Source organism: Nyctereutes procyonoides, unplaced genomic scaffold, assembly GCF_905146905.1.
Source record: "Nyctereutes procyonoides isolate TBG_1078 unplaced genomic scaffold, NYPRO_anot_genome, whole genome shotgun sequence".
NCBI classification, from domain to species: domain Eukaryota; kingdom Metazoa; phylum Chordata; class Mammalia; order Carnivora; family Canidae; genus Nyctereutes; species Nyctereutes procyonoides.
In genome coordinates, this window is record NW_026575142.1 from 18,443,007 (window position 1) to 18,469,695 (window position 26,689).

The following is a 26,689-nucleotide window of genomic DNA, read 5'->3' on the forward strand; positions in this document are numbered from 1 at the left end:
TTTTATCTTCCCTAGGGTATTGCTAATGAGGCAGGATTTGAGTGTTCCTCTTTAGATCCATATTTTCAGACCAGACTTTGACCTCTTCTATTTAGGCCTGGAATCCATGTTGAGTTAATTTTTGTGTACAGTGTGGAGTAACAGTCTAAAATCATTTTTGGGGCAGCCCGGGAGGCTCAGTGGTTTAGCCCCACCTTCAGCCCAGGGTGTGATCCTGGAGACCTGGGATCCAGTCCCATGTCAGGTTCCCTGCACGGAGCCTGCTTCTCCCTCTGCCTGTCCTTCTGCCTCTCCCGCCCCCCCCCCCCATGTCTCTCATGAATGGATAAATAAAATATTTTTAAAAATTAAAAAAAAGATTAAAAGAAATAAAATCATTTTTGTTGCATGAGGGTATGCTACTGTGGCAGATCGTTTGTTTAAAAAGACTTTTCCTCCTATTGACTTGGCACTGATGGTGAATATTCATGGACCATAAATGTAAGGATTTTTGAACCTTCAGTTCCATTGGTATATGTTTCTATCCTTACACTAGTACCGCACCCATCATCTTGACTTGCTTTTTAGTAGGTTTGGGAATTGAATGATGTAAATTCTCTGGGTTTTTCCTTCACAATTATCTTGGCTACTCTGGGTTCTTTGCATTTCTGTATAAATCTTAGGATCAAATTGTCAGGAAAAAAAAGCCTGCTAGGATTTGGAATATTGAATTTTCTAATCCATGTACATGGAATGTCTTTCCATTTATTTAGATCATCTTTATCTCAGTAATTCATTGTAGTTCTCGGGGTATAGAACTTGCACTTCTTTTGTTAAATTTATTCCTAAGTATTTCATTCTTTCTGATACCGCTGTAAATGAATTGTTTTTAAAATTCCATTTTTGAATTGTTCCAACCTTATATCTTCTAAACTTATTAAGAGAAGACAAAAAATGTATATAGGTTGTTAGTGGTCTTCATTTCTTTCTGTAGAATCTCAACATCTGGTGCCATTTCCTGTCATCCAGAAGGACTTTAGTATTCTTATAAGGCAGGACTGCTAGCAACATGTCTCAGTCTTTGTTTATCTAGACATGTTTTTATTTTGTCTTCAATTTTGAAGAATAGTTTTCCTGGACATAAATTTATTTACTGACTTTTTCTTTTCTTTCTTTCTTTCTTTCTTTCTTTCTTTCTTTCTTTCTTTCTTTTTTTTTTTTTCTAATTTTGAATGTCACTGTCGTACTACCTTCTGGTCTCTACTGTTTCAGATGAGAAGTCAGCCATTAATAACACCGCTACTCCAAGAACTCCCTGTTGAGGTTCTGGATCATCTCTGGTCACAGTAACCTCCCCAAGTAGAATTGCAACTTCAGGCTACTGGAGCTCCTGACTGCCTTGGCAGAGCTGCTGATGACCAATACTGCTACTTTATTGATAGCATAAGGAAACATAGGTTTTCACTTTCTGCTCCAAATCAAGTCCATTCCCTCCAGCAGTAAAGCTCTTCTTTTCCTGGCTACCCTCGCCCTGGCAAAGTTAACTCACTGACTGAGCTTGGGGGAGGAGAGGAATGAATGGGAATCACCCCAGGCAACGAAGACTCCCTTGTGTTCTTAAATAGAGTTCGAGCAGCTTTTTAATGAATAAACATTACTCAATGAGTTGTTTGCCTTAAGCCCATTTCCAGAACCCTGAAATGGATGTTTATGAAAATTTGAGCCAGTTTTAGAGTTGTAATTTTGGGGAGAGGATTTGCCAACCTCTTCACTCTCCCATAAGCACTTGTTTGGTGATTTGAGCTGCTACAATAATATGTACTTATACATATATTCTTATCTTTTATTTTCTTTGACCATTTTTAAATCAATAGGAAATGCCTGTTGGTCAAAATCTTTCTGTTGTAATTGTGTAAAAGCTTTAAAAATTTGGTAATTCTCTATAATCCACTCACTGTAACACTAACCATACTAAACAGAAAATTGCCTGATTAATGATCCTTAACCTTCACCAAACGGTAAGGTCCACTTTGGTAAGGGCTAGGTCTTCTTTGTTCATCAGCTATATTCCTAGGACCAAGTACAATCTGATGTATTACAAGGTACTTAGATTTATTTGTATATATTTGCTAAGTAAACAAGTAAATTTCCCCTACTCTTCTTCATCTTATGTTGGTGACGTTGTGCTGAGGTAACAGGGAAGGGTCTAGGAAATGTAGAAGGCATTTTAACTAGAATTCTATAGCTAAATAATTAGTCTCTGGGGTCTTCTTTGTTTAGGAAAGCACTGCTCTGCCCTCAAAATAAGTGATCATTTAGCTTATTTTGGTGAACCCTACACTTGTTTTTGAAGGCACTTAGCAGGTAGCCTTGGTTTTAGGAAGAAAATATAACAGCATGGGAAAATTAGGACTTGGAATTTTGATTTGCCTCTGTCAATAATTGGTTGAATGTCATCTCTGGAAATCCATTTTCTCATTTAAAGTGAGAAAACTGGACTATATTTTATTGGTTTGTGAACATGACTGAGCAGAAGAATCACCCATTAAAATTGTCCCAACTTTAGAATTTCCAGGGTTAAGGTGTGATAACCTATATTTTTAAAAGCTCCAATGGTAAGGGTTTTTTTTTGTTTGTTTTTTTGGTGTGTGTGTGTATGTGTGTGCTTGTAGTTACCTAAGCTGGCAAATGGATGGCATTTGAGAATTGCTGGATTCTCTGCAACTCTCTTCGGACTATGTACCCAGGGTGATCCCAAACCTCTGTAGGGAGGGGAAGTCTTTGAAGATGTAATTCACTCAGGCAGCAAAAGAAAAGACAGGTTCTGGCTTGTTTTTATGGAGTCATAAAAAAACTTTGGTTGCATGTGAAATGGGAATTGGATAAAGGGCGCTTGTATCTTTTTTGGCTACTTGACAATTGATATAGGTAGAGAACTGCTAATTGTCTAATAAGCGAGGCTGGCAGGGTATTTTGATCACTTTTCCCTTTCTGAACCTGCAAGTGACTGTCTGCTACTATCTCCGTCATCTCTCATCCTTTAGGAAAGCAACCCTTCCCAGCATGAGTTTATTTTAAAATAAATTGAATAAGACTTTACAGGTAAAGAGGGTGCATTGGGCCCTGTGCACAGGTCTCTTTTTCTTGACCTATTCCACAGTCTGTTTTCCTGGGAATAAAATGAAATAAACTTTGAGAAAAGTGTGGCAGGTAACTGCCTCGACTATTAATGTTTTTGCTCAAGCATAAGCATTTGATTCCTTTTTATCTGTAAGAAATAAAGAGCTACCTAGGTCCCTAGGAGGAAAGCTGAGATCAATGTGATGGTCTAAAATGCTGTGCTCTCTGTGTTGCTAGAAGAGAATTCTTTCTTTAGATGCCAAAACCCAGTATTTGCTGAATTAGATTTTCACCAGGCAAACCTAAGTGTGCGGTAGAATGACTGCTCCCAAAAGTACCAGAGATATGCTCTGTTTAGGGAAGTACACAGCCTGTATTTCCCTATCCATGGATCCTAGTGAACTGGGTGCTTTTTCTAAAAGGTAGAAATTCTATCTTGAAAGAAGAAAATAATAAATGATTTTAATATACAACTTCCCAGTGATTTTGTCTTCTTGGAACAAAACCACTTTGTTTGACAGAAATGTCTGATCGTGGTAGTGTAGTCATGTTGATTAAATTGTAATATGTGCCCTAGCAGAAATGTAATCTATCTACTAAAAATAATATATACAAAGAGAGGAACAACATATAAAATGTTTATAGCTTTACATAGTAAAAATAAGATTCAAGAAAGTATGGAAAATAGTTAATATGGAGAAAGAAACAGGAAAATTATTTGAAGGAAATATATAGAGTAAATAACTGTATTAGAATAGTGGAATTTTTTTCTTTTTCATACTTTCTGTAAGGTGGTTTAAAAAAATTAAAATATAATGATAGTTAATTAAAAATGAATGCTGGGGTGCCTGGGTGAATCAGTTGATTTGGTGTCCTACTCTCAGTTTTGGCTACGGTCATCATCTCAGGGTCATGAGCTCGAGCCCTGCATCAGGTTCTGCACTCCGTGCAGTCTGTCTGAGATTCTTTCTCCCTTCCCTCTCCTTTTGCTTCTGCTTCTGCTTCTCTCCCTCTCTCTTAAGTAAGTAAATAAATAAAATCTTTAAAAAATGAGTGCTAATTGAATGAAGATCATCTAATGGTCTGAGCCCCTCTTCCACTCTGAGTTCCATTTCCTCACATACCCCTTCAATCAAAAAAACAAAACAAAACAAAAAACAAATGGAGGGAACAAGTGCTCATGTATGGGAAAAAGAGTTAGGGGGCTAAGTTATTTCAAACTGAATATGGGTCTGACTGTCCCAGGTTTAGGTTATTTAGGGGTGATGGACCACTAACCTACATCTAGACTATTGTACTAAGTATGAGAGCATCTATATTACAAAGGGTGTTGACCACTTATGCTGGCAAGGAGGAACGCTGACAAATGAATGCTGAAAACATTGCTCCATCTGCTCCCTCAATCTTGCACTTAAGTAGCCATCTATACCTAACCCAATCTCCACTGCCACTACGTTGAATACCCCATTACCACTACGAACTCTACGTTGAATACCCCATTACCACTACGAACTCTACTTCAGAACCTTTCAGTTACATCTATATTCCACAGCAGCTGGTTTCTAATACTATTCTTCAGCCAAATGAACTTTCAAGGCATTTTTCTCTTCTGTCTTTGCTCACACCATTCTATCTGGTGTGTCTTACTCTTCTTTTTCTTTTTAAGATTTTATTTATTTATTTATTTATTTATTTATTTATTTATTTATTTATTCATTCATTCATGAGACACACACACACACACACACACACACACACACACACAGGCAGAGGGAGAAGCAGGCTCCATGCAGGGAGCCCGATGTGGGACTCGATCCCAGGTCTCCAGGATTATGCCCCGGGCGGCAGGCGGCACCAAACCGCTGCGCCACCGGGGCTGCCCTGCACTCTTCTTTGATTAGCTTTTAGTCATCCTTCTTTATTTAGCTTAGATGTCACCTATTCTACAGCACTTACCACAAAGCCTCCACAGAGTGATGTGCTTTCTCAGCTACGCTTTCAATATATTCTTTTCATACCTCTGTTGCATTAATAATCACATTATAGCATCAGGATTTACTTCCAATGTTTCTTCCCTCTGTACCTACACACTCAACTCGTCTGAGATAGTAACCTTGCCTTATTAATTTTGGCATACCCCTACTTAGTAATTTTTGACACACATTGAATAACAATAAATATTTACTGAGTGAAAAAACAACAATTTATCAGTTTCTATATGAATGAGTGAATGAATCAATGAGCTGTCAACAGTCCTTTTCCAGAATAGAATAGGAACCTCTGCAAATCTGCTCCTCGATGAATACAATGAGAATATTGGAAAAACTGTCAACTGTCACAATAAACTTTTTCGGAACTCTCTAAGTAAAGTAAGGTTTACAACAATCTGAGGGTTTATTTAAGAAATATGATTGGATCTTTATAGGAACAGTGAGGTTTGTGGGATTTTAATTTGCCAATTTCATCCACCTCTTCCTAACTCTGTAGTAGTATTGAAAAATGGCATCCCCACAACTATGGTAACTATGGAAACCAGCAACTTACAAGCCACTGGAAGAGATGTGATGGAATACCCTCAATACCCCATTACCAAAGAATTGTCACTATTTAACCAGACAACTCACCGAGGGGCTCCATTTTCAGGGCTTGCCTTTATTGAGCCTGACACAGTTCTCACTCTGTAAAAACAGTCCTAGCCACAGAGCATTTGTCAAATACAATCAGTGGCAACTGTTTAACATTGCAGCTGCCTGAGACAATGTTACCAGTTGGGAATAATAAGAAACTGACCAAATTTTTATAATGAAAACCTGGAGACTGAGATATCCATAGGAGACTTTGAAAAGTTCTGGCATATTCCTGGAATTCTAAAGAGTCACACACATACCAGACTATGCACATACCCAGGAATGACCTAAGAAGGTCTGATGGTCATAATTCTGGCTAACTTGGAAGCTCTGTGTAAACAGGGAGTAAAGACTAGGGTGGAGTTGCAACTGCTTGTCAGAGCATTTAAAACATGCATGCTCCCACATCCCCCCTACACAGCCCCTCTACAAAGACTGGAAAACACATTGATTCAAGGCATTTAAAGACATCTCTATCCAGTTGCTAGCTGGTTGCTAACCTCACTGATTAGAGACTTCAGTGGCCACACATGATAAAGAATATAGATTTAATAAAGTCACTCCAGGAAAGCCAGTAAACAAACAGTTAACAACCACCATAAGAGACAGCAGTAATAATAGACCCTGGGGAGGGGACAGAAATCGAATATCTGGAATTCACAAATTATATTATTTAAGATGTCCAGTTTTCAACATAAAAAGAACATGCAAAAAAACAGGAAAGTATTTCCCATTTAGAGGAACAAAACAGTCAATAGAAACTGTCCCTAAGGAAGCCATGTTGAATTTACTAGATAAAGACTTTAAACTAGCTATGATAAATACATTAAAAAAACTAAAAGTAACTATATCTAAAAAAGGAAGCAAAAATATGGGAATAATGCTTCACCACATAGATAGTATTAATAGAGTAATTATGAATAAGAACCAAATAGAAATTGTTTTTAAGAGTACATGAAATATTTTCCAGGATAAGCAAAATACTTGGCTATTAAACACAAATTACATAAATTTAAAATAAATGAAATATTTCAAAGTATATTTGTCAACCACAATGTAGTTTAGTTGGAAACCAACAATAGAAAGATATTGAAAATCTTCAAATATTTGAAAATAAAATAATACTCTTTCAAATAATATAGGAGTCAAAGAAAAATCACAGAAGATGTTAAAAATATTTTGAACTAAATGAAAACAAAACCAAAACATATCAAAATTTATGCAATACACCTAATGCAGTGATTTAAGAAAAATATGTAACCCACAGAAGCTCATATTTGAAAAGAAGGAAGGTGTAAAATAAATAATCCAACCTTCGGGGATCCCTGGGTGGCGCAGCGGTTTGGTGCCTGCCTTTGGCCCAGGGCGCGATCCTGGAGACCCGGGATCGAGTCCCACATCGGGCTCCCGGTGCATGGAGCCTGCTTCTCCCTCTGCCTATTATCTCTGCCTCTCTCTCTCTCTCTCTCTGTGACTATCATAAAAAAAAAAAATCCAACCTTCACCAAAACAACAACAACAACAACAACAGGCAACCAGCACCTTAAAAAGATAAAATGAAGCAAATAAACAAAACTAAACAATAAGCAGAAGGGTGGAAATAAACCAGACCAGGGTGGAAATCAATAAAATAGGGGAAAAAAAGCAATAGGGAAAAAAAAAATCAATGAAGCCAAACCTGGTTCTTTGTAAAGATCAATAAAATTGATAAGGCTTTATTTAGATTGAGAAAAGAAAGGAGAAGACACAAATTTCCAAAATAAGAATAAAAGAAGGGACACCACTATCAAGACTGCAGGAATTAAAAGGGATTGTAGGGAAGAATATGAAAAATTCATGTAAAAGTGGTATATCCATAAAATAGAGTGTTTATCCAAGCACAAAAGAGTGAAGTTCTTGTATGTGCTACAACGTGGATGAACCTTGAAAGCATTACACTAAGCCAAAGAAGTCAAACACCAAAGGTAACATACTTTATAGTTGTATTTATGCAAAATGCCCAGAATAGGTAAATCCATAGAAATAGAAAACACAGTAGTAGTTTCCAGGGGCTGAAGGGAGGAGAATGGAATGTGACTGCTGATGGATATGGGGCCTCTTTTTGGGGTGATGTAACGTTCTGAAATTCAATAGTATTGATCAACATACAACTATGAGAATATACCGAAGGCCCTAAATTGTACATTTTAAAAGAACCAACTTTATTATACATGAATTATTTGTTAATAAAGAAAAAATGTACATGGCTATAACAGAAAACTGATTGGGAAAATGATTTTCCCATACCTCTATGCCCCAAAAAAGATGCCCATAGTTTTCAATTTGCTTCTCTCGAGTTCATTTTCTGCACAGCACTCCAGATGGTTAAAACTTAACTCAAGCCATGTTATTGCCCTCCTCAAAACCCTTTGAAGGTTCTCCAAGTGTGATGTGTGGCCCACTTGGGATTCTTATTAACATTGTAGATTCCTAAACAGATTTCTTATTAAAAATACAGATTGCTAAAAGCTTATAATCTCTGTTAGAATCTTTATTTTTCAAAAGTCTTCTCTTTCAGTTTTCACACTTGGAAAAATTTAAGAACCACCAAATTTGATTTCAATCCCATTCCAGAATTATCTCTAATTCCACCTCCAGCTCACCATGCTTCATCCACATCAGGTATCTTTCATTTCCTTGTATGGTTCATAGACAATTTATAAGCAAATGGCCATGGCTGTGTTCCAGTAAAGCTTTATTTATAAAACAGGTGGTGGGTCATATTTTGCTGACCTCTACTCTAATGAATAAAGATGTGATATTTCAAAAACAGGGCATAAAATAAATCACCTTCTGAAAAGTAGCCAAAAACTCAGTTTTAAATATTTGTATATTATTAGCTTGAAATTTGTCTCCTTTAATTAATTTAATTTAATATACACTCTGTGAGAGTAAAGATTGAGTTTACTTTGTTCAGTAGTATATTCCCTGCTCCTAGTGCAGTGCTCAGTATATATTTATTGAATTAATGAATGAGTTAAAGAACATATACTATCAGTACTGTTTTAAGAATTGGCTCTAAAATTATGAACAAGGGGAAACTAGAAAGTATAAGGGCAAGGATTTTTTGAATGTTTTGTTTATTGCTATTTTCCCAGTGATAAGAACGGTCATGGTACATAATAGGTGCTCAATCAAAATTTGTTAAAATAAATGCAAAACTGAGTGAATAAATGAATAAAGGTGGATGCAATCTTTGCCTTTATGGAACTCTGGGGGGAAATAGAGATAAATCAATGGATAATTACCATGAAGTAGGATGATCATCAGATTTAAAAAGACAGGGTACATTGAAAGCAAATAGAGTATAGCTCAGAGTTGGTGGAGAGGGGTGTCAAAGAAGGCTTTTAGAATGATGGTCTTCTGAGCTGAGGATGAAAGATTGGGAGCAATTATCCAGATGAAGAGGTGGAGAAATAGCAGAAGGAAGAGGGAGGAAGAGAGGCTCAAGCAGAGAGGATAACGTTAAAAAGCCCAGAGACAAGCGAGGGAATGTATGGATTGTGGCCAGAGCACAGTGAAGTGAGAAATAATGCTTGAGAGGAAAACAGGTTCTGGTAAACTTATTTCTAAAGGTATTTAACCTTCATTCTGCAGCCATGGGGAACTTTTGGGTTGGGATGAAATAATATAATCAGATCTGTGTTACAAAGATTACATAAGAAGAAGTTTAAGGGAAAAAAGAAAGGATGAAGGGACAAAATGATAATTATTTTCTAATAGCTAAAGGAAATCCAGTGACCTGTCCAGGAAGGGAATCGGTGGCTTAGTAATGAATGAGCTCCCTGTATGTGGAGTTAAGTAAAGCAAAGTGGGATGAGCACTCATCTGAACTGAAATTTGTTGAATTAGGACATAGAAGCCTCTTCTGGCATCTTAGATTTTATGATTTATGACCTTTATCCTATCAATCTTAAAGGATGAAATAAATTAAAAGAAAAATTAGAATAGGGGAAAATTAATTTTATTTTGAGATCTGTTTGAGACTTAGGAATTTTCCTTGAGATAACAGAAAATTTAGTTAATTTAGTTATTTATTAAGTGCTTACTGAGTACCTTCTTTGTCTGACTCTGTTTTGGGTGTTGAACATACAATATGGACAGAGCAGACACCATCCCTGCCTTTATGGAGACTATGGTCTGGAGGGGGATGTAGATTAGAATCAAATAAGGCTGGTTCCCAGATTTCCAACTTGAACTAGAGCTAATAGGCCCAATTTTAGAGGTGGGAAAATTGGAAAGGACCAGATTTTGGGAGAAGATAAATAATGTCTGCAAAGTCTAAGGTTGGTAATCATTGTTTTGATCCATTCTAAAGGAGCTCATCTACTCTTTAAACATGAAAGGTAATGACCCAGGAAATCCTCTTCTTATAACAATAGATTGACAGTAGGTGGTATTTGTGACTTCAGCATTATATTTGGTGAAACTTCTATTTAGAGAGACTATATGGTCTAATCAAATGAATTTGTGAAGGATTTTGTATTTTGAGGAGCTCTACGACTCTCATACTATGGTTGTCCATACCTGCATGCTTTTTTTTTTTTTTGGCATGCTTTTTTTGAGTTACGAAGGGGCAATAAAGAATATCAATCACTAGCATTTGACTTGAGTCTTGAAGGTTGAGTAAAATGGAGGTATAAGGTGGGGAGATCACCCCAGACCACGGAGTAGCTACCTTGAAATAGGAGAGAAGACTTTATTTTTAATTTAAATTCAATTAGTCAATAAGGGAGAAGACTTTAAACAAGCCCTTGTTGAACATTTCTGTAAAGTTTAGAAAAGTTAAGTGAGAGATGCCTTCACCCTAGTTGGGCAATTGCTGAAAGGTCTGGAGATTTCAAACCATATCCAGTTGCCCATGCATAGCTGTGAATACAGACTGGATATGGCTGCTGATTCAGGATAGGGGGCTGGGACAGGTTTGCTAGCTTATAGCTTTTCAGCAAATTTTATTGCTCGTGGTACAATCTGCTTTTCTTAATTTCATAGAAATATATTTTAATTCTAAATTATTAAAGCTGTTGAGAGTTTTGTATAATTTTCCATTTGAAGAAATCAAAGTATCAGTGCATAATATAAGTGATACTTACTGGTTTTGGGTTGGGGTTGGGGCTCAAACACAATTTACATTGCAATAAGAATGGATTTAGTATTTGAGATACTTAAATGTACAGAACTACATACACGTTAGTACGTTTCTTTTCTGGTTAATAGACACTAATCAATCCTATTCTAATCCATTAGGTTTATTCATGAAAGAATAAAATGCTGATTCTATGGACCAAAAATGCTGGCTTGGAGATCATGGGATCACAAGTTCTTCTATAGTGAACTAGTTCCCACTAAATCATCCAGGGATTAGAAATTCTAAGAAGCATATCTTGATTTTTTTTTTTGCATATCTTGATTTTAAACAGCAAGGAAGCTTGGGCTGTTAGGAATATTCAACAATCCACTCCTAAATGTGTAAACACTTGGTACTAACATTGTGTCTGATTTCTGGTTACCCCTCAGGAAATACATACTGAATTAATAGTTGAATGAATGAATGAATGAATGAATGAATATGCCTCCATGGACTTCCATCAACATTCTACCATCTACCCAAGAGTAATAAAGCAAAATGATAGCTTTCTCAACTGAAATTGATCTTATAGTTTATCAGAAACCTAATGTGTATCTTTTAATTTTGCTTTTGAGTTTTATTTTAAGATTTTATTTATTTATTTATGAGAGACACACAGAGAAGCAGAGACATAGGCAGAGAGAGAAGCAGATTCCATGCAGGGAGCCTGATGTGGGACTCGATCCCAGGTCTCCAGGATCACACCCTGGCCCGAAGGCAGGTGCTCAACCACTGAGCCACCGAGGCTTCCCTTGAGTTTGATTTTAAAACTAGTCTTTAAAGCGAGGTTGCCTTAGGTTGTGCCTGTATTCCAATGTGGAGAGAAGAGTATCTAATGATCGCTTTTTCCACTGAAAAGGTTTCACTTAATCCACGCCTGTGGAAATCCAAGCAAGTCCAACCCCTGGGATTTAGTTATAACACACCTGCAAAACTTAATGTAAAAGACTGTAGCAATTCTGGTCCGGGTATCAGAACCAACTGAGAATAATTATAAAGCTGAAGTAAGGAAAGGAAAAGAAACTAGCAAAAAAGGAACCTGATATACAAGAAAATGTGAATTGATAAATATCATCTTAGAAAAAAGCACAGAGGGGCAAACGGGGTGGCTCAGTGGTTTAGCGCCACCTTCAGCCCGGGGCGTGATCCTGGAGACCCAGGATCCAGGCCCAGTGTCAGGCTTCCTGCATGGAGCCTGCTTCTCCCTCTGCCTGTGTCTCTGCCTCTCTCTCTCTCTCTCTCTCTCATGAATAAATAAATACAATATTTAAAAAAAAAAAAGAAAGAAAAAAGCACAGATTGACAACTGCCTCTGCGGACTCCCCCCGTTTGAAACTTCTCTACCTAGAAAAAAATTTGATGAAAAGTAGCTTGAAATCTCTGATACCTAGATACTTTTCACAATGGCAAAAGCAAAGTAACATTGGTCAGCATAATCTGAAAACAGGTATTTTCTTCATCTTCACCTCACTCTGAATTACTGTTTTCTGTTCTCTTACTTACTTTCCTTCCTTCCTGCTGCTCCTTGTTCACGGTCCGTTTCAGAAGTTCTTACTGTCTCTATTGCTGACTCTCTTTCTTTGTTACTGGAGTCATTTTCTCCTTCTTCCATTTGCCTTGAAAATAAAAAAAAAAACATGTGCAAAGCCTTTGCAAAGTGCGCTCTGTGTTCTTGTTGAAAAACATTTATTTCGTTTGTGGCTACATCTGATGTAGGTTACTTCTAGATTCAAAGTAGAGGTACAACCCTCCCTCTGAGGATCCTGTAGACAACCTTGCTCATGGCAGTTAGAAGCATTCCTGAATGAGGATTTCTGCCAGAAAAATCCAGTTCTCTTTGTTTTGCCATTTAATATTTAGTAATTCTTATAGGTGTTCTAAACTTTTTTTTTTTTTTTTTTTTACTTTTGCCTAGATTTTGAAGTTGTTATATCAGCTATTTGCACAGTCTTTGGGTGGCAAATTTGGATTCTGGATCTCTTTTGTTTTGTGCTGACTTTCCAGACTTGTTTGTTACTTCAAGTGTGGACTGTCCATTTGGCCTTGGGTACACTGCTAATATGACCTTTAATGTGTATATACTTGAAAGCCAGAGTTTCCCCCTCTTTTGTTTTAAAAATTGTGAATGGTATGGAGAGCAGTAGGATATAATGGAAAAAGCATATGAACTCCAGTCAAAAGATCTGGGGACTGAATACTATCCTTCTGGTTATCAACTGACAATTTCTCCAGCTCCTATATTCCTCAACCTCAAAATGGTGCCAACAATATATGCTGGATTCCTCTATGGGAGGGACCCCCTAGTTTCTGATATCATGCCAAAAAAGCTTCCTTTCTCTCACCCTGATCATCGTTTCTCCCCAAGAGGTCAGATTACTAATCTGAATGGTCATATTCTATGATGATGATTAGTCACATTTATGCCTATGGGGGAGGGTCACTATTTGTGGACAGATGACATATGGGTTTCTCTCTCTGCTGCTTTCCTTCTGTTTCTCTTGTGTCCATGATCTGGTAGCAGTTCTGTAGCCTGCCCATGCATCCTTCCTCTCTCCTCTCTGTGGGCTATGAAGTCTTCCTACCTTAAGATTGTGTGTGATCGGTGGAAAAGATGAAGCCATCTTTCTTTCACCAGGACCTAAACTATGAGTTCCAACTTGTGTTTTTTTTTTGTTTTTTTTTTTGTCTTTTGTTTTTAGAGAGAGAGCAGGCAAGCGAGTGAGAGCATGAGGTGGGAGAGCGGCAAAGAGAGGAGAGGGGGAAGCGGGCTCCCTGCTGTTCAGGGAGTCTGATGTAGGCCTCGATCCCAGGATCCTGGGATCATGATCCCAGCCAAAGGCAGATCCTTAACTGACTAAGCCACCTAGGTGTCCTGAATGCCAACTTGATTTTAAGATAGAATCCTTTATTGGGCTAATAGGCACTGCGTCAGCAAAATAATAGTGTGATATTTTAAGTAGATTGTTTTGCGTCTCATTGTTTTTGTTTTTTGGGTGTGTATTGCTTCCTCTAGGACCTTAACCTTCTCCCAATAAGGTCTTAGAGGAAATATATACAAGAAAGAAAAAGTAAGAGTTTTTAACCCAAGACGGCACTAGAAACTCAAACCTCACCTTAATCCTTCATACCTTTTAAGAAGTTTTTCTGAAGATTTAGAGGCAATATGTGAAAGCCTTTGGTATGGTCCATGATAGATGCTTAATGAATGCTAGTATCTCCATCGAGAATCTAGCCTTGAATCTCGATATAAGAGTATCAGCATGGTCTGAGAGCTTATCAGAAAATCAGAACCTTGGCTGTACCCTGAACCTCTAATCTGCATTTTAACAAGATTCTCAGGTAATTACTAGGCACATTACAACCTGGGAAACATTGCTGTAGAGTGTATGTGTCCCTCATGCTGTTCCCTGTGCCCCCAGGCTCCTGTTTGCTCCCACAGCCGTGCTGCTTCCAGCTTGGATTGCCCGTAGGAACCAAGGAGCATATTGTTACAAATGGCATGCTTTCCAAGTTAACTCAGATACTTCTGTCAATAAAGTTTGAAGAGAAACCTGTAGTTGTGAAGTTCTCTTTTCCTAAAGGAAATGTGGAGTAGCTATGTTGAAGAGACCAACAGATGCAGAAATAGAGCTTGTCTGAGTGTGGTTTGAGACCAGTGTGGAGACAAATCCCCCAGTGCAGAGAGGGCTTGCCTTTTTAATGAGCTAGCCAGTGATGGATGCCTCTCCAGAGGATCCTTTGCTTCCAAGAGGGGAAAAAAGTATAATTGAACTTATAGATTGTTCTTTCTACTTTACAGAAATGTGTGTGTGAGCTCTGAAGAAGTTCTGTTAAAAGTTCCTCTTGAGCTGAGCTAGACTCTGAGAGAGAGGGGTTATAGATTTTTGACTTGCACCTTCTTACTACTATGCATTAGATTTGGATATTATCCAATCAATGGTGGTTTATTTTTAAATTATGGAATTTTTACCTGTGTTTTCACATTAATTATTATTATTATTATTTTTTTTTTTTTGTTTGTTTGTTTAACTATTTCCTTAAGCTTTTTTTTTCTTTCTCTTTTGTCTTCTACTCTCTTCCTTTCCGGGTTTTTCCTTTTCTTTGTACTAAATTGTCAGAATAGGTTATCTGAAGAAACTTTTTCTAAACATTAAGCATTATATATGACGACTAGTGAGTGAAATGCAAATCATGTAAACTAGAAGTTTGCAAAGAGATCAGTGCCTGCCAGGGACTGGAGAAAGGGGCTGATTATAAAGGGGCAAAAGAATTTGGGAGGTGATGGAACTGCTCTTTACCTGGATTATGGTGGCAGGCCATCCCAAATGTATCATTTGTCAAAACTCATAGAACTGTACGCTTAAAAGGGGTGAATGTTAAAGTGCTTAAATTATAACTCAAGCAAAGTGGTGGTGGTGGGGGTAGTTCTAATCTGAAAACAAATTATAATAATTACACAGGTCAGGGTGATGGGGGTTGGGGTGTATGTTCTTACTTTCAGAAGTAGCGGGCTGCGCTGGTTATAGACACATACTTTAGAGCCAGAGTGCCTGAGCTCACTCTGTAAGTCACATAATTCTCTGTTGCCTCAGTTTCCTAATCTGTCAATTGAGATAACAGTAACACTATCTCATGGGGCTACTGTTAGGATTTAACAACAGACCAGAGGAATGGACACTGAAAATTTAAGGCTTTGTAATGGGAGAAAGTCTCTGGTGTGTTCTTTTCCCTCACCTCTCTCTTGGTGAGGTTATCCTTGTCTCTGCTGAAAAATAGTCTTCATCACAAAACCCCCACACGTACCACTGTCCAGACTGCCATATCAAGCAGCCACTGCTGAGTAAACGCTCTGGAATAAACCTTAGAGAGAGAATAAATCACCTTTCACACCATGCTCCCCCCAGGTGAGGACTGAGGTCATTGCAAGAGGCATAACAAATAGTCGACATAATGTACCAAACTAATAGATTCTATGAGGAAAACTAAATGGAAAATTTTTCTTGAGTGCGAGGCACCTCTGGCTGAAGAGACAGTGGAGCTGGTGTTATTATAGATGTAGTTGAATTAATAATACTTTTTCATTCATTTCTTTTTCATTTCACAAAAATGCCTATTTTAACCAGCAAAGAGGTAAGGAGATATTATCAAGGGCAATTTTTCATGCTCACATGGATTATATTCTGGGACACATCGTTCTTCTAAATAGCCCCATTTTTTTTTCCTCCCAGAAATGTATTCAATTCTCTTCCAGCATTGTGAATTTATCTGGAAAGCTTTGACAATCAATTAAGTAAATGAGAAAATAGAATGCTTGTAATTATGATAATCAAGCTATATGAAACCCACCCTCTTAGGTCTAATACCCACACATCTTTAAGCAATATATTAATTAAGCTTTGGATAATTGTTACAATTAGAATCAAGTTTTTATAATTTTTAAAAATCACCCAGAGAGAAAAAGGAAATATTTAAAAATATATGCAGCTGTTGGTTTTTGATGCAATTCATCATCATGACTATATTGTCATTCTCCTGGCTGCATGGAAACAATTCCAGTACGCTTTATTGATGTGACTTCTCACTTACAATTGGAGGAAATTTGTATGTAACACCTTTGTCAGATGTCTCTCTGTTTCTCTAAGTCAAAGGTTGGCAAATTTTTCCTGTTAAGGACCAAATGATAAATACTTCAAGCTTGTGGGCTAACAAGGAAAATTGAAGATATAGAAATGTACTGAAATAACAAGAAACAGATTTCCATGGTTTCTGTATTAATGAAATTAAAATATGATAAAATAAGCATATATATAACAAGAAACAGATTTCCATAGTTTGTATTAATGAAATTAAAATATAATAAAATAATAAGTATATATATATATATGCAATACACATCCACTGAGAAGAGTAGAATTCTTACCGTGGGGAAAACATGTTGCTTAGTTGGGGTTCAATGTTAGTGTCTCCCCTCATGGAATCTTCACAAATATTCATCCTGAAACCACCCTTAGCCTGTGGGCAGCAGGTTAGACGTGGTTTGCAGAAGGTAGTTTGCCCGCCCCCAGCAGCATTCTCGACTTTTGTGTGCCCGAGAGTCACCTAACCGGCTTGTTAAAATATATTGGGAAGCCACACCCTCAAGTTTCTGGTAGGTTCCAAGAATTTGCATTTCTAACCAATTCCGACTCAGTGCGATGCTTCTGGTCTAAGACTGTGCTTTTACAACATTGCTCGTGATGTTGGTCCTTCAAAAGAGTCACTCTGAATATAAATCTATAGGTTTTATGTTTTAATTGTTAACTCATGTATTTGAGCTCACCTACTGGACTTAACTTTTTGAACTCTGAGGTACAGCAGTAGTAAATCTGGTTAAATTTCCATTAGGAAGCGAAGACCTATTTAAGCTAATACAGGGTTGATAACAGGAACTTTTGTCTCTTAAATAGCTATTAGTCTCTTGCTTACAAAGTCAGGCATCAGCAATCAGCATCTATTTGTCTGCCATAAAGAATGCCTGAATAGCATTTTTCCAGTCTGAGCAAACTTTTAAAATAGTATGCCAACATTCTAAAGGATATATGTGGATGACTCATAAGAATGGCAGTTTTGCTTTGACCTTAATATGTCCTAATTCACCAACCGCATTATCAATATAATGCTCTCTGAATTGGAAGAAGTTGCCATGTTCAACCCATAGGATATAAAACAGAGGCTTTCCTGAGGCTGCCAAGGGGCAAGGGAGATATCCGTTTCCTAAATCTTGGAGCAGCCCATGATCTACTGGACGAAACCACCCCTAAGTTGACTGTTAAGCTGCAGTGGGGCTCTCGGGATGAGCTCTGAACGATGTGAGCTCTAATCAATGTTGAGGTTGTGGAGAAGGTTAATGATAACAGGGCATTGGCTAATTTTAATGATCACATTTCACCAAAGAGATTTTTTTTTCATAAAAGAAGCAAACTGGAAAATATCTTCTCCTTCTGTTTATTTGTCCCAATGGTTTAAAAAAAATCAGCTTTATGGAACCATAATCTTCCTTGTGACAGATGGGCTTATACATTGGCATCGTGCTTTCAATCGACAGTTTACAATTCAAGAGGAAGGTGAAGAAACTGAATGTAAAGACATCTTCAGCATCTATTTGTCATTTTTCAGTTTTATAACATTGATACAAAAAATAGTATTCTGATTAGCAGCTTGATTGGCAACCCATGTAACCCTAAATAGTACTACAAACCTGGAGAGTGCACTTTTACAGACAATTACGTTTGGCGAAATAGTATGTACAATTCTGACAAATAAATACATAAATAAACAATCATTCATATATAACGATATACCTAAATGTCAATTATCAACAAGCGTTTCTAGTAAATTACTTCTTTCATTCACAAGTTACTTTGTTGCTTATAAAAACTATCCTCACCTTTACAGAAGAAATGACATAATCAATTCCCCCCCCCCACTAAACCCACATATTAGGAAAGGTAGAAAAGGAATCCCAGAAGCTTTATGTAAATGTTCCATTGTCTTTTGATAGAAGAGATTTTTGATTGAAAAACTTCTTTCTTAGCTTCTCTGTCAGGAGTTTGTTTCCCCTGTATCATCACACAAAGGGGTTTGGTTCTAGAATTTGATCCAAATCGAAAATGATCTTCATTTTTTGATTCTGGTTATTTAAATATATGATATTATGTATTGAAACTGGCATTTGGTCCGATATAAGAAGACCCAAAGCCTTGCAAACTAGCCAGCAAAGATCAAACTTTTTTCCAAAAATAAATTTTAAAAAGAAATTCTAAGAATACAGACACTAATTATTGATACATTTTGTTATCCAATGCATAATGAACAAAACAGGTTGGGGGACAATCAGAAGGTTTTTATAAAAATTATCTGAACGACTCCTGGTACAATACTGTCTGAAACATTATTTTATATAAGAGAAATGAAAATACATTTAAAAATGGCTTAAATAATTGAAACCATAGTTAGGCCAGTGTCATAAAATTAAGAAAAGTAGAAAATTAGAGCTTTTTTCTTGATCACGTGACTTAAACTTTTTTTTTTTTGAACATTCAAAAAATGAAGGGCAAACATGCTTTTGGCTATTGAAACACTGGACAAATGGCTTTGCCTCACCAAGCTCCATGCAGAAGAAAATGTACAGAACAAGCAGATTCTAACTATACGTACAGGGGAGAAGGAAAAAAATGCCTCTAAAATATATACATATGGTCTTCGATGAATATTTACATGTTTGTCACATGGGCACTACCTAGCATAAAAAAGTTAGGAAATAGTTCTTTAAGACATATGATTCTCCAATTTTTGCTCCTTTTAAAGATTAGGGCTCTATTTATAATGTACACACATACACACACACACAAAACAATTCATAGATGTACATATGTGATGTTTATAATGTGCAATCCCTTGACACGAAGGTGGCTTAACTGAGCATCAGGTAAATGCAAAATGGTAGTTAGTATAAGACAGAGGCTTGATTCAGCTACGTGGTGGAATCGTGAACCAAGTACAGAGTCGTGAGACTTTTCCAATGACTGGAACTCACAGCAGTTGAGGGTTGGGGGTGAGAGAGGGGCTCACCTTGTGTTGATCCATCTCTCCCCAGGCTACCTAATGCTGTTTTCCAATCAAACTCGGCAGTCCAGCTGACTGTTTGATGAAGATGTATTGAAGGACAGGAAGACCTGTCTCATATTGCATTCTTTTGGACTGGGGATAAGAGACCCAGTGTCGTCAAGAAATAGGCCATGACTTCATTTGTTCATTTTGTTTACTTGTTTGCTATCAATTTCCAGGGGGAGCTTCTAAAAGTTAGATTGAAAGAGATTAAAAGTTATATTCTTTCAGTTGCAGGGCTGTCTTTGAATGAAAACAAACAAGTTTTTTAATGAGCAGAAGCTGTGCAGTGTGTGGGTTTGCTGAATGCCTATTCTTCTGATAGAGGGGGACTAGCTCTACGGGCCCTCAAAGTTCTTATTGAGAATTCAGATCAATGTTTCCTGAGATTTAAGTTGATGGGATATTACACATTTTGCAAAGCATGTGATTCAATTATTGTAATGTACTTCCAACCAGAGGCTCCTCCCCGAGGAAAGGCAGCTGCCTTCACTTTCAGCACCCTGGGAAATCAAGGCAATGCACCGAAGGAAAAACTGATTCATTGAAATCAGAAGAAATGATAGAGAAATTGAAGCTTCTCCAAACACCTAAGATATCCAGGGAAAAAGTCAAAGTCTTAGGAGAATCGGATGCACGAATAGTTCGTATTCGATCTTTATTTTGGCATAAATTATATTTAAGGTGATGTTACTACTACTGATGATCATGATTGTAATTAATTATTTTAGCATTTGGCATAACGCATGACATATTGCATTAGCACCTTTTAAACTAAGGATCTCAAAATACTTAGCAAATGCAATTTGCTCTCACAGCACCTGTGAGGTAGGTGTTTTTTCCATCTATTTTATAAATGAGAATACTGAAGGAGAGCAAAGTTAAGATGCATGCCCACATGACCCAACAAGTGTGATGGTATCAAGAGAAACTGATCCCAAACTTCTCTACTCTTCCTTCCTGTGGACCTTAGTCACAGAGCTTCCAGAACACCTCCTAATAGCATTGCTGCTGGAGGTACTTGGATGTTTCAGACGTTAGAATATTACTGTAGGGCTAAAGCACTCAATGACATTGGTACCCACTGAAAGATGATCTCACATGCTTTGCAAATATGTGGGAGGGGCATCTGATATGACTGCTAAGCTTGTTTATGTTAATTATAATGTATATGTAAATTTGCATCTTCCCCGTGTAATTTATTGTTTTTCTGCCCTCCTGACTTTTTTTCTACACATGTGCCTTCCTGAGCCAGAAACTGTAAAATGCACTTAGCAACACCCTATGGAGGGAAGCAGGTGAGATTACATTTGGCAAAATCTCCTTGGAGGCACCAGGTAATGTTTGTTCTGAAAGAACAACAACAACAACAAAAAAGCCCCAAAAAACCCCTCTTGTTTATTTTGTTATGTAGCATTTTATATACATTCCATCGGATGACCAGTTTTAATCCTTGGATGAGCAAGCAGAGTTGTCTTCCAAACATACAGAATATTTGATTTTCAAGGTTAAATTTTGATTTATTTAGCTGTAGCCTCCCTGCCAGGCCTAAGTTCATTTCTTGGTGGAACCGCAAATACTGTACACATTACATGGCAATAGATGTAAAAATTCAATGTAACAGCACACACAATATTAATAATCACATTGAGTGTGTCTTCCTGACTGTGCATTATTTCTGAAAAAGAGTTATTTACTTTTATTTTTGCAGAGATGGTATGAAGACATTACTGCGAGTCTCGGTTTCCCAAAACCAGATTTTTATCTCAGATGCACAGTATGTAAGTCGTAGCAGTTGTTAGGATGTTGCTTTTTGAGATAAATGCAGTGCCTCAGGACCTGAGCATGAAATCTGGCCCTTCTAACTCATGTATTGTTTCTATGACCAGAGCCTAACACTTAGAAATTGGTAATCCAAGAAAGAAACTAGGAGAGGGAAGAAAAAACTTTACAAAACCCCTACGCCAGTTCATTTCCCCTGGTGACACCAGTAAAATACCAACACACTAGGCCCCATTTCTTAAAAAAGAAAAGAAGTGTATTTACATCGGTAAAAATCCTAACATCTGAGATGTTTCTTGCTTGACATGTCATTCCAGATTCTGTGCATTTCTTCTGGAGAGATCTGATGCACGGTGATAACTCGGCGATACCTACACAAACTGTAGGCCATTTTCCAGTGATTGAAGCCACTGTTCTGGAAAGGATGTATGCCCAGTTTTCGAAGACAGAGTCCCACGTATACATCTTCAAGGTGAAGCAGCCTTGTATGGAGTGAGGTCTTATAGATGAGCTCGGCTACATCAGCTGAAAAGATATAGCCAGTCCCCGAACAGAACGGTGGGTAGTTACTGTCAGGGTACAAATCCCTGGGCATGTACCACTTACTGCGGACGTCCCGGATCGGCCCTCCGTTGATGACATAGCCAGTAAAATACCTTCTTCTTGGCTTGGTGGAGGGTTTTAGTAGCTTATAAATCAGGTTGTCCATGTTGACAAAAATGTCACTGTCGGTTTTCATGACATACTTGGCTTTTGAACAAAAAGTGGCCACCCATCTCATTCCCATTAATGTTTTGAGGGTAAGGTTATGGTAGGAGTCGATGAAGTCCTCCACGATAATGTCGTGGAAGATCTGGCTCTCCTGCTCCACCATCTGATTCAGAACGGGATCGGCGTTCTTGCCCAGGAGGAAGAGAGTGGCTATCTTGATACCTTTGAAGTTGTTCTCGTCCCCCCACGTCTCTCGGATTGCCTGGCGGGCATCGAATTCTTTGTGGGTGGTGCTGATGAGGATAACCAGGAAAGGAATGCTTTTCTCACATTTGTTGGGCTCATTTATGAGGAATTCAAAAGAATGTGGGTTTATAGGTCGAGTTCTTATGTTGCCAAAGGTGAAGTTTTTCCTGGCAACTGTTAGGTGGCTGAATGGCTTGGAGCCAGTGTAGGAGGAAGTGGGACGAGTTATACTCAGATACCAGAGGGCGCTGGCCCAGCACACAACTGTCAAAACATATAGACAGGAGACCTTTGAAGCCATTGTCTCGAGAGCACGTCTATTCCAAATACCGAAGAATATGCCTTCTTGGCATTAGTTTGTTTTCATCTTGCAAAGGCAGCATATTACTGATAAATCTTAAAGTTCGATAAAGAAACGTGAGTACGGGATTGTCCATGGGTCTTAGTGGCAGTCTGGCATCTCCGCATTCCCTCTACTTTCTTCCAAACCCGATGGAAGGTTCCATGTCTCATAAATCTTCCTCTAAACTCTGCAAAATCAATAAAGTACAGTTGTAATTCAGATTTATTTAGTCCTCTTACATCCTCAAATAAACAATAAGGGTGTTAGAATTACCCGCGATGACTAAAATCATAAATGTATTCATTCATTTCCACCACTACTGAAAACTTGCTGACACCGCCATCCTCCCTTTCCTCCCCTGGACAGAAGTGATTTATGTATATTTGCGCCAAATTAACAAGTCTTAGATTATAAACTCTAGAAGAACATGGAGTAAACTGAACATTGGTAATTAAAAAAGAGTTTCCCCTCTTCACAAAAGGACCTCTTTGCTGTAAAATACCTTCTGACACCACAGGCTTCTTTCAAGCACAGGGCCTCCTATCTCTTCTCCACGCTTCTAAGTCTGAGCGTTTGTTCGCTCGATTCTGATGAAGTCGGTTCTCAACATCCCTCTGCTTTCTCTAGGCCTGAATTTGAAAACATGTGCATGCGCGCTGGAAAAATCTCTGCTCAAATGGTCTCTCTGGGCTCTGGCTTACAAGTAATTCCTTACTTTTTCTCACTTTTTCTTAATTTTGGCTCTCACACATGTTAGTCCCTAATTCTTAGTTTCCTAGGAGGCCTCAGATGAAGAAGAGCCTTACCCTCAGGCATGGACACCAGCACCCAAGTGTCTTTTCAGACAGCTGGCAGCATTCATTTTGGAGGCCATCTAAATGGCATCGCTTTTTGTGGTTTCCAACAATTCATCCTGATGTTCCTTTGATGAAATTAAGCTCGCCCCTTTCAATTCTTTTAAAGTAAACAGCAGGAATATAGTAAGAGACACAATTGAGCTTGGGGCCACAGATCCAATGAAGATGGACAGAACCCTTTAATTGGTGTTCAAATTAAAAAGCTGTTCTCCGGAACTCTAGTCCTTTCTAGGACTTGAGCCGCTCTCATGCCAGCAAAAAAATTTATGCCAGGGTACGACGTCCATTCATGTTAAAAATTGTCTCTTCCTTCCCAGTTAGAGCAAAATGTGGTAGCCCTGGAAGCCAGAGATAGTAGATAATGGGTAGCAACTTCAACAAAGTCTGCTTCAAAGAAAACTACGGGCTTGAACAGAGAGAGACTGTGTTGAAAAAACTTAACTGGGATTATAGATTGAATATCAGGCTTCCAAGCCTGATATTCATAATGAAATGAAGAGACACGATGGGCAATAGCAGAGATAATACACATCCTCTTGTCAAAGCCAAGAGCTGACTGTGAATATATGATCCATATGAGACCAGCAATAACTCAGTGTGGTTACGGTCCTAACTAAATGAATATTAGAATGGCTTCAAGCAGCATGACTCTAGGCATAGCCAGGCCTTCATCCAATCCATAATAAATACTCTCTCAATAATAAGCTCCAGTATCCTTGGCTCCTGAAGGAAATGTCCGCTCTAAGGTGCAGCATGGCTGATAAAAGGGACGTGATGTGCAACAAGCTTTGAAACTTTAAATAGCAAGCGAAATGAAGCGAGAAGCCAGCCATAGAGTTCAGAAAAGGGCTTCTCAACTTGGGATATACAGACAGCGGCTCCATTTGAATGCCAAAGGGATGTGAGTGAGTCTCAAGATGGTACTAGAAACCAAATTCTCTCTGTCATTGTTCCAGATGCTTATAAGCCTATCGTTAACCATCACAGAGCCTTTGTCACTTTTCATACTTTCCTGCTAAGTTAGGAAAGTCATCTTGTTACCAAGCTGGCGTACCAAAAGTGGTGACTGGAAGAGGCACCTCTCAGGTTCTCTTCTCGAGACCCTACTCACATGGGTGCATGTGAAGTATTGGAAAAATGGAAGTAGAGTCCGTACTCCTCCGCGTCTAGGAGGAAAGACTTCATGGAAACAAAACAGAGAGATGAAAAAATTTCATCACGAGGCCACTGGAGTACACAGAAGATGAGAGCTGGTGGACAGGGCATGGGCGAAGCAGGTCGTGTGGGCTACACAGTGCAACTCCACAGGGTGCCATTCCTTTTTTTTTTTTTAAGATTTTATTTATTTATTCATGAGAGACACACAGAGAGAAGCAGAGACACAGGCAGAGGGAGAAGCAGATTCCATGCAGGGAGCCCAGTGTGGGACTCGATCCTGAGACCCCAGGATCACGCCCTGGGCCAAAGGCAGACGCTCAACCGCTGAGCCACCCAGGCGCCCTGGAGTGCCCATTCCCATAGACCGTGGTGCGAATCGTACTCCCCCATCCTACCCGGAGTGAAACAATGAGGCTGCCTTGGGGAAGGTGCCATGCAAAAGTTTTCTAAGCTGAACCTTCAAGGGCAAGTAAGAATGATCTGGATGAGAGCCAGACATTTGAGGCAGAGGGATCAGCATATGCGAAGACAGGAAATGAGAAGCACGTGTGTGCCAGGACTACCAACGGTGGAGGAAGGGAGAGGACGGGGTGCTGGGGAGGAGGGTGGTGATGGTGCAGTTTCCAGCTCTCGAGATAAGCTGGGGTGAGAGGTGCTCAGAAACTGTTCTGAGCTGAATAGCTTGGCACCCATCTTTGCAATCCAAAGGGTGTTAAGGGAGGATTTCACCTTCACCAAATCCTGTCCACTGATTTTGGTGGCAATTCCTTTTTCCATATTCAGGATTTCTTTCTCCCATAGTTCTATGCCCCAGAGGAATAAGTGAAAAATTGTTTTCTCTGATAACTTTCTGTGTGGTTTTCTGAGGGAAAGGACTCCATAGCGAACAGGTATTGGGGGATTTAGAAAGAGCTAAACGAGGGAGAAATATAAGAGAAATAGGTGAGCACGTAAGTTTATGTATTCAGAAACACTTTTCATAGAAGAATGAGCATTCTCTCGTGGACAGCTAACAAACCCGACACTTCTTCCGTTGTTATTACAGGTCTCACTTCAAAACGTGTGTAGTACGCCAGGCGCTGGTCCATGCGCTGTGCGCTCCAGAGCCTGCATTTTAGAGAGCTTCACCCCTTACGGTGTTACAGGAGGGGTGTTGTCTCCATTTTACAGTTGAGAAGACGGAAAATCAAGAGATATTAAGTAGCATGCTCAGGATCACACAGCTAGGGAGTGAGTGACTAAGCGAGCCGTCATCTCGAGCTTCCCAAGGCCTGTGAGGACCGCACGGGAGGGCCCAGGGCTGCAGAGGAACACATGCTGCTACACTCCCTGCGAGCTGTACCTTTGTTGTCTTAGGTGTGTGTCCACTGCTGGAATTTTTGCCTGGTCCATTCTGGTTGGTTACCCACCGCAAGACACCAGTTCTGTGGGGCTCCCTGATCATCAGAAAATGATGACCTGCAAAGAGCAGATTCAAGCTGGGGGTGGGGGAGAGCTGCAGCAGTTGAGGAGGTTCAGGGACACTTTGCAGTTCCCTGCCTCTGAAATCCTGAAACACGCACATGCACTCACACTCACACACAATCACTCCTTCTACTGACTTTTTTTTTTTTCTTCTTCAGACAGGAGGACAAAAGTAAGCACGGTACTAGTACATCTCGGTCACCAGTAAATGCAAGGTATCACCAATAAAAACAAGATTTGAAATGGGAAAAAGAACCATCCTAGAATCTGAAGCAAGGCCAAGGATAATGCGTAGCAATGGCGAGGGGCACCAAAAAGCAGCCTTTGCGTGTACAACAGCACAGGTTTCTCAGGTGGCCAAACACAAAAAGTTGCCTCTGGAACACAAAGAGCAATGTGAGCAAAGATGAGAGAGAACAGTGGATGCTGCTTGTAACTCGAAAGCGTGATTTACGTATGCTGCTTGAAGTAGTCAGTGATGGGCCAGACATCCATGCTTTACTCCTTGAGTAATTCTAACTTCCTGTGTGGCTTTCTGTGCCTCGGTAGCCTTAAGGATGAAATAAGGGGAAAAATAACATCTCTATTA

General features: G+C 38.8%; 1 protein-coding gene across 1 annotated transcript; it reads right to left on the minus strand.

Moving 5' to 3' along the window:
- Nucleotides 1-21,598: 21,598 nt before the first annotated feature.
- B3GALT1 (beta-1,3-galactosyltransferase 1) lies at nucleotides 21,599-22,579 on the minus strand. The gene has a single exon (XM_055308591.1). It carries the CDS (start codon nucleotides 22,577-22,579, stop codon nucleotides 21,599-21,601), a length of 981 nt encoding a protein of 326 aa, XP_055164566.1.
- Nucleotides 22,580-26,689: the final 4,110 nt, after the last annotated feature.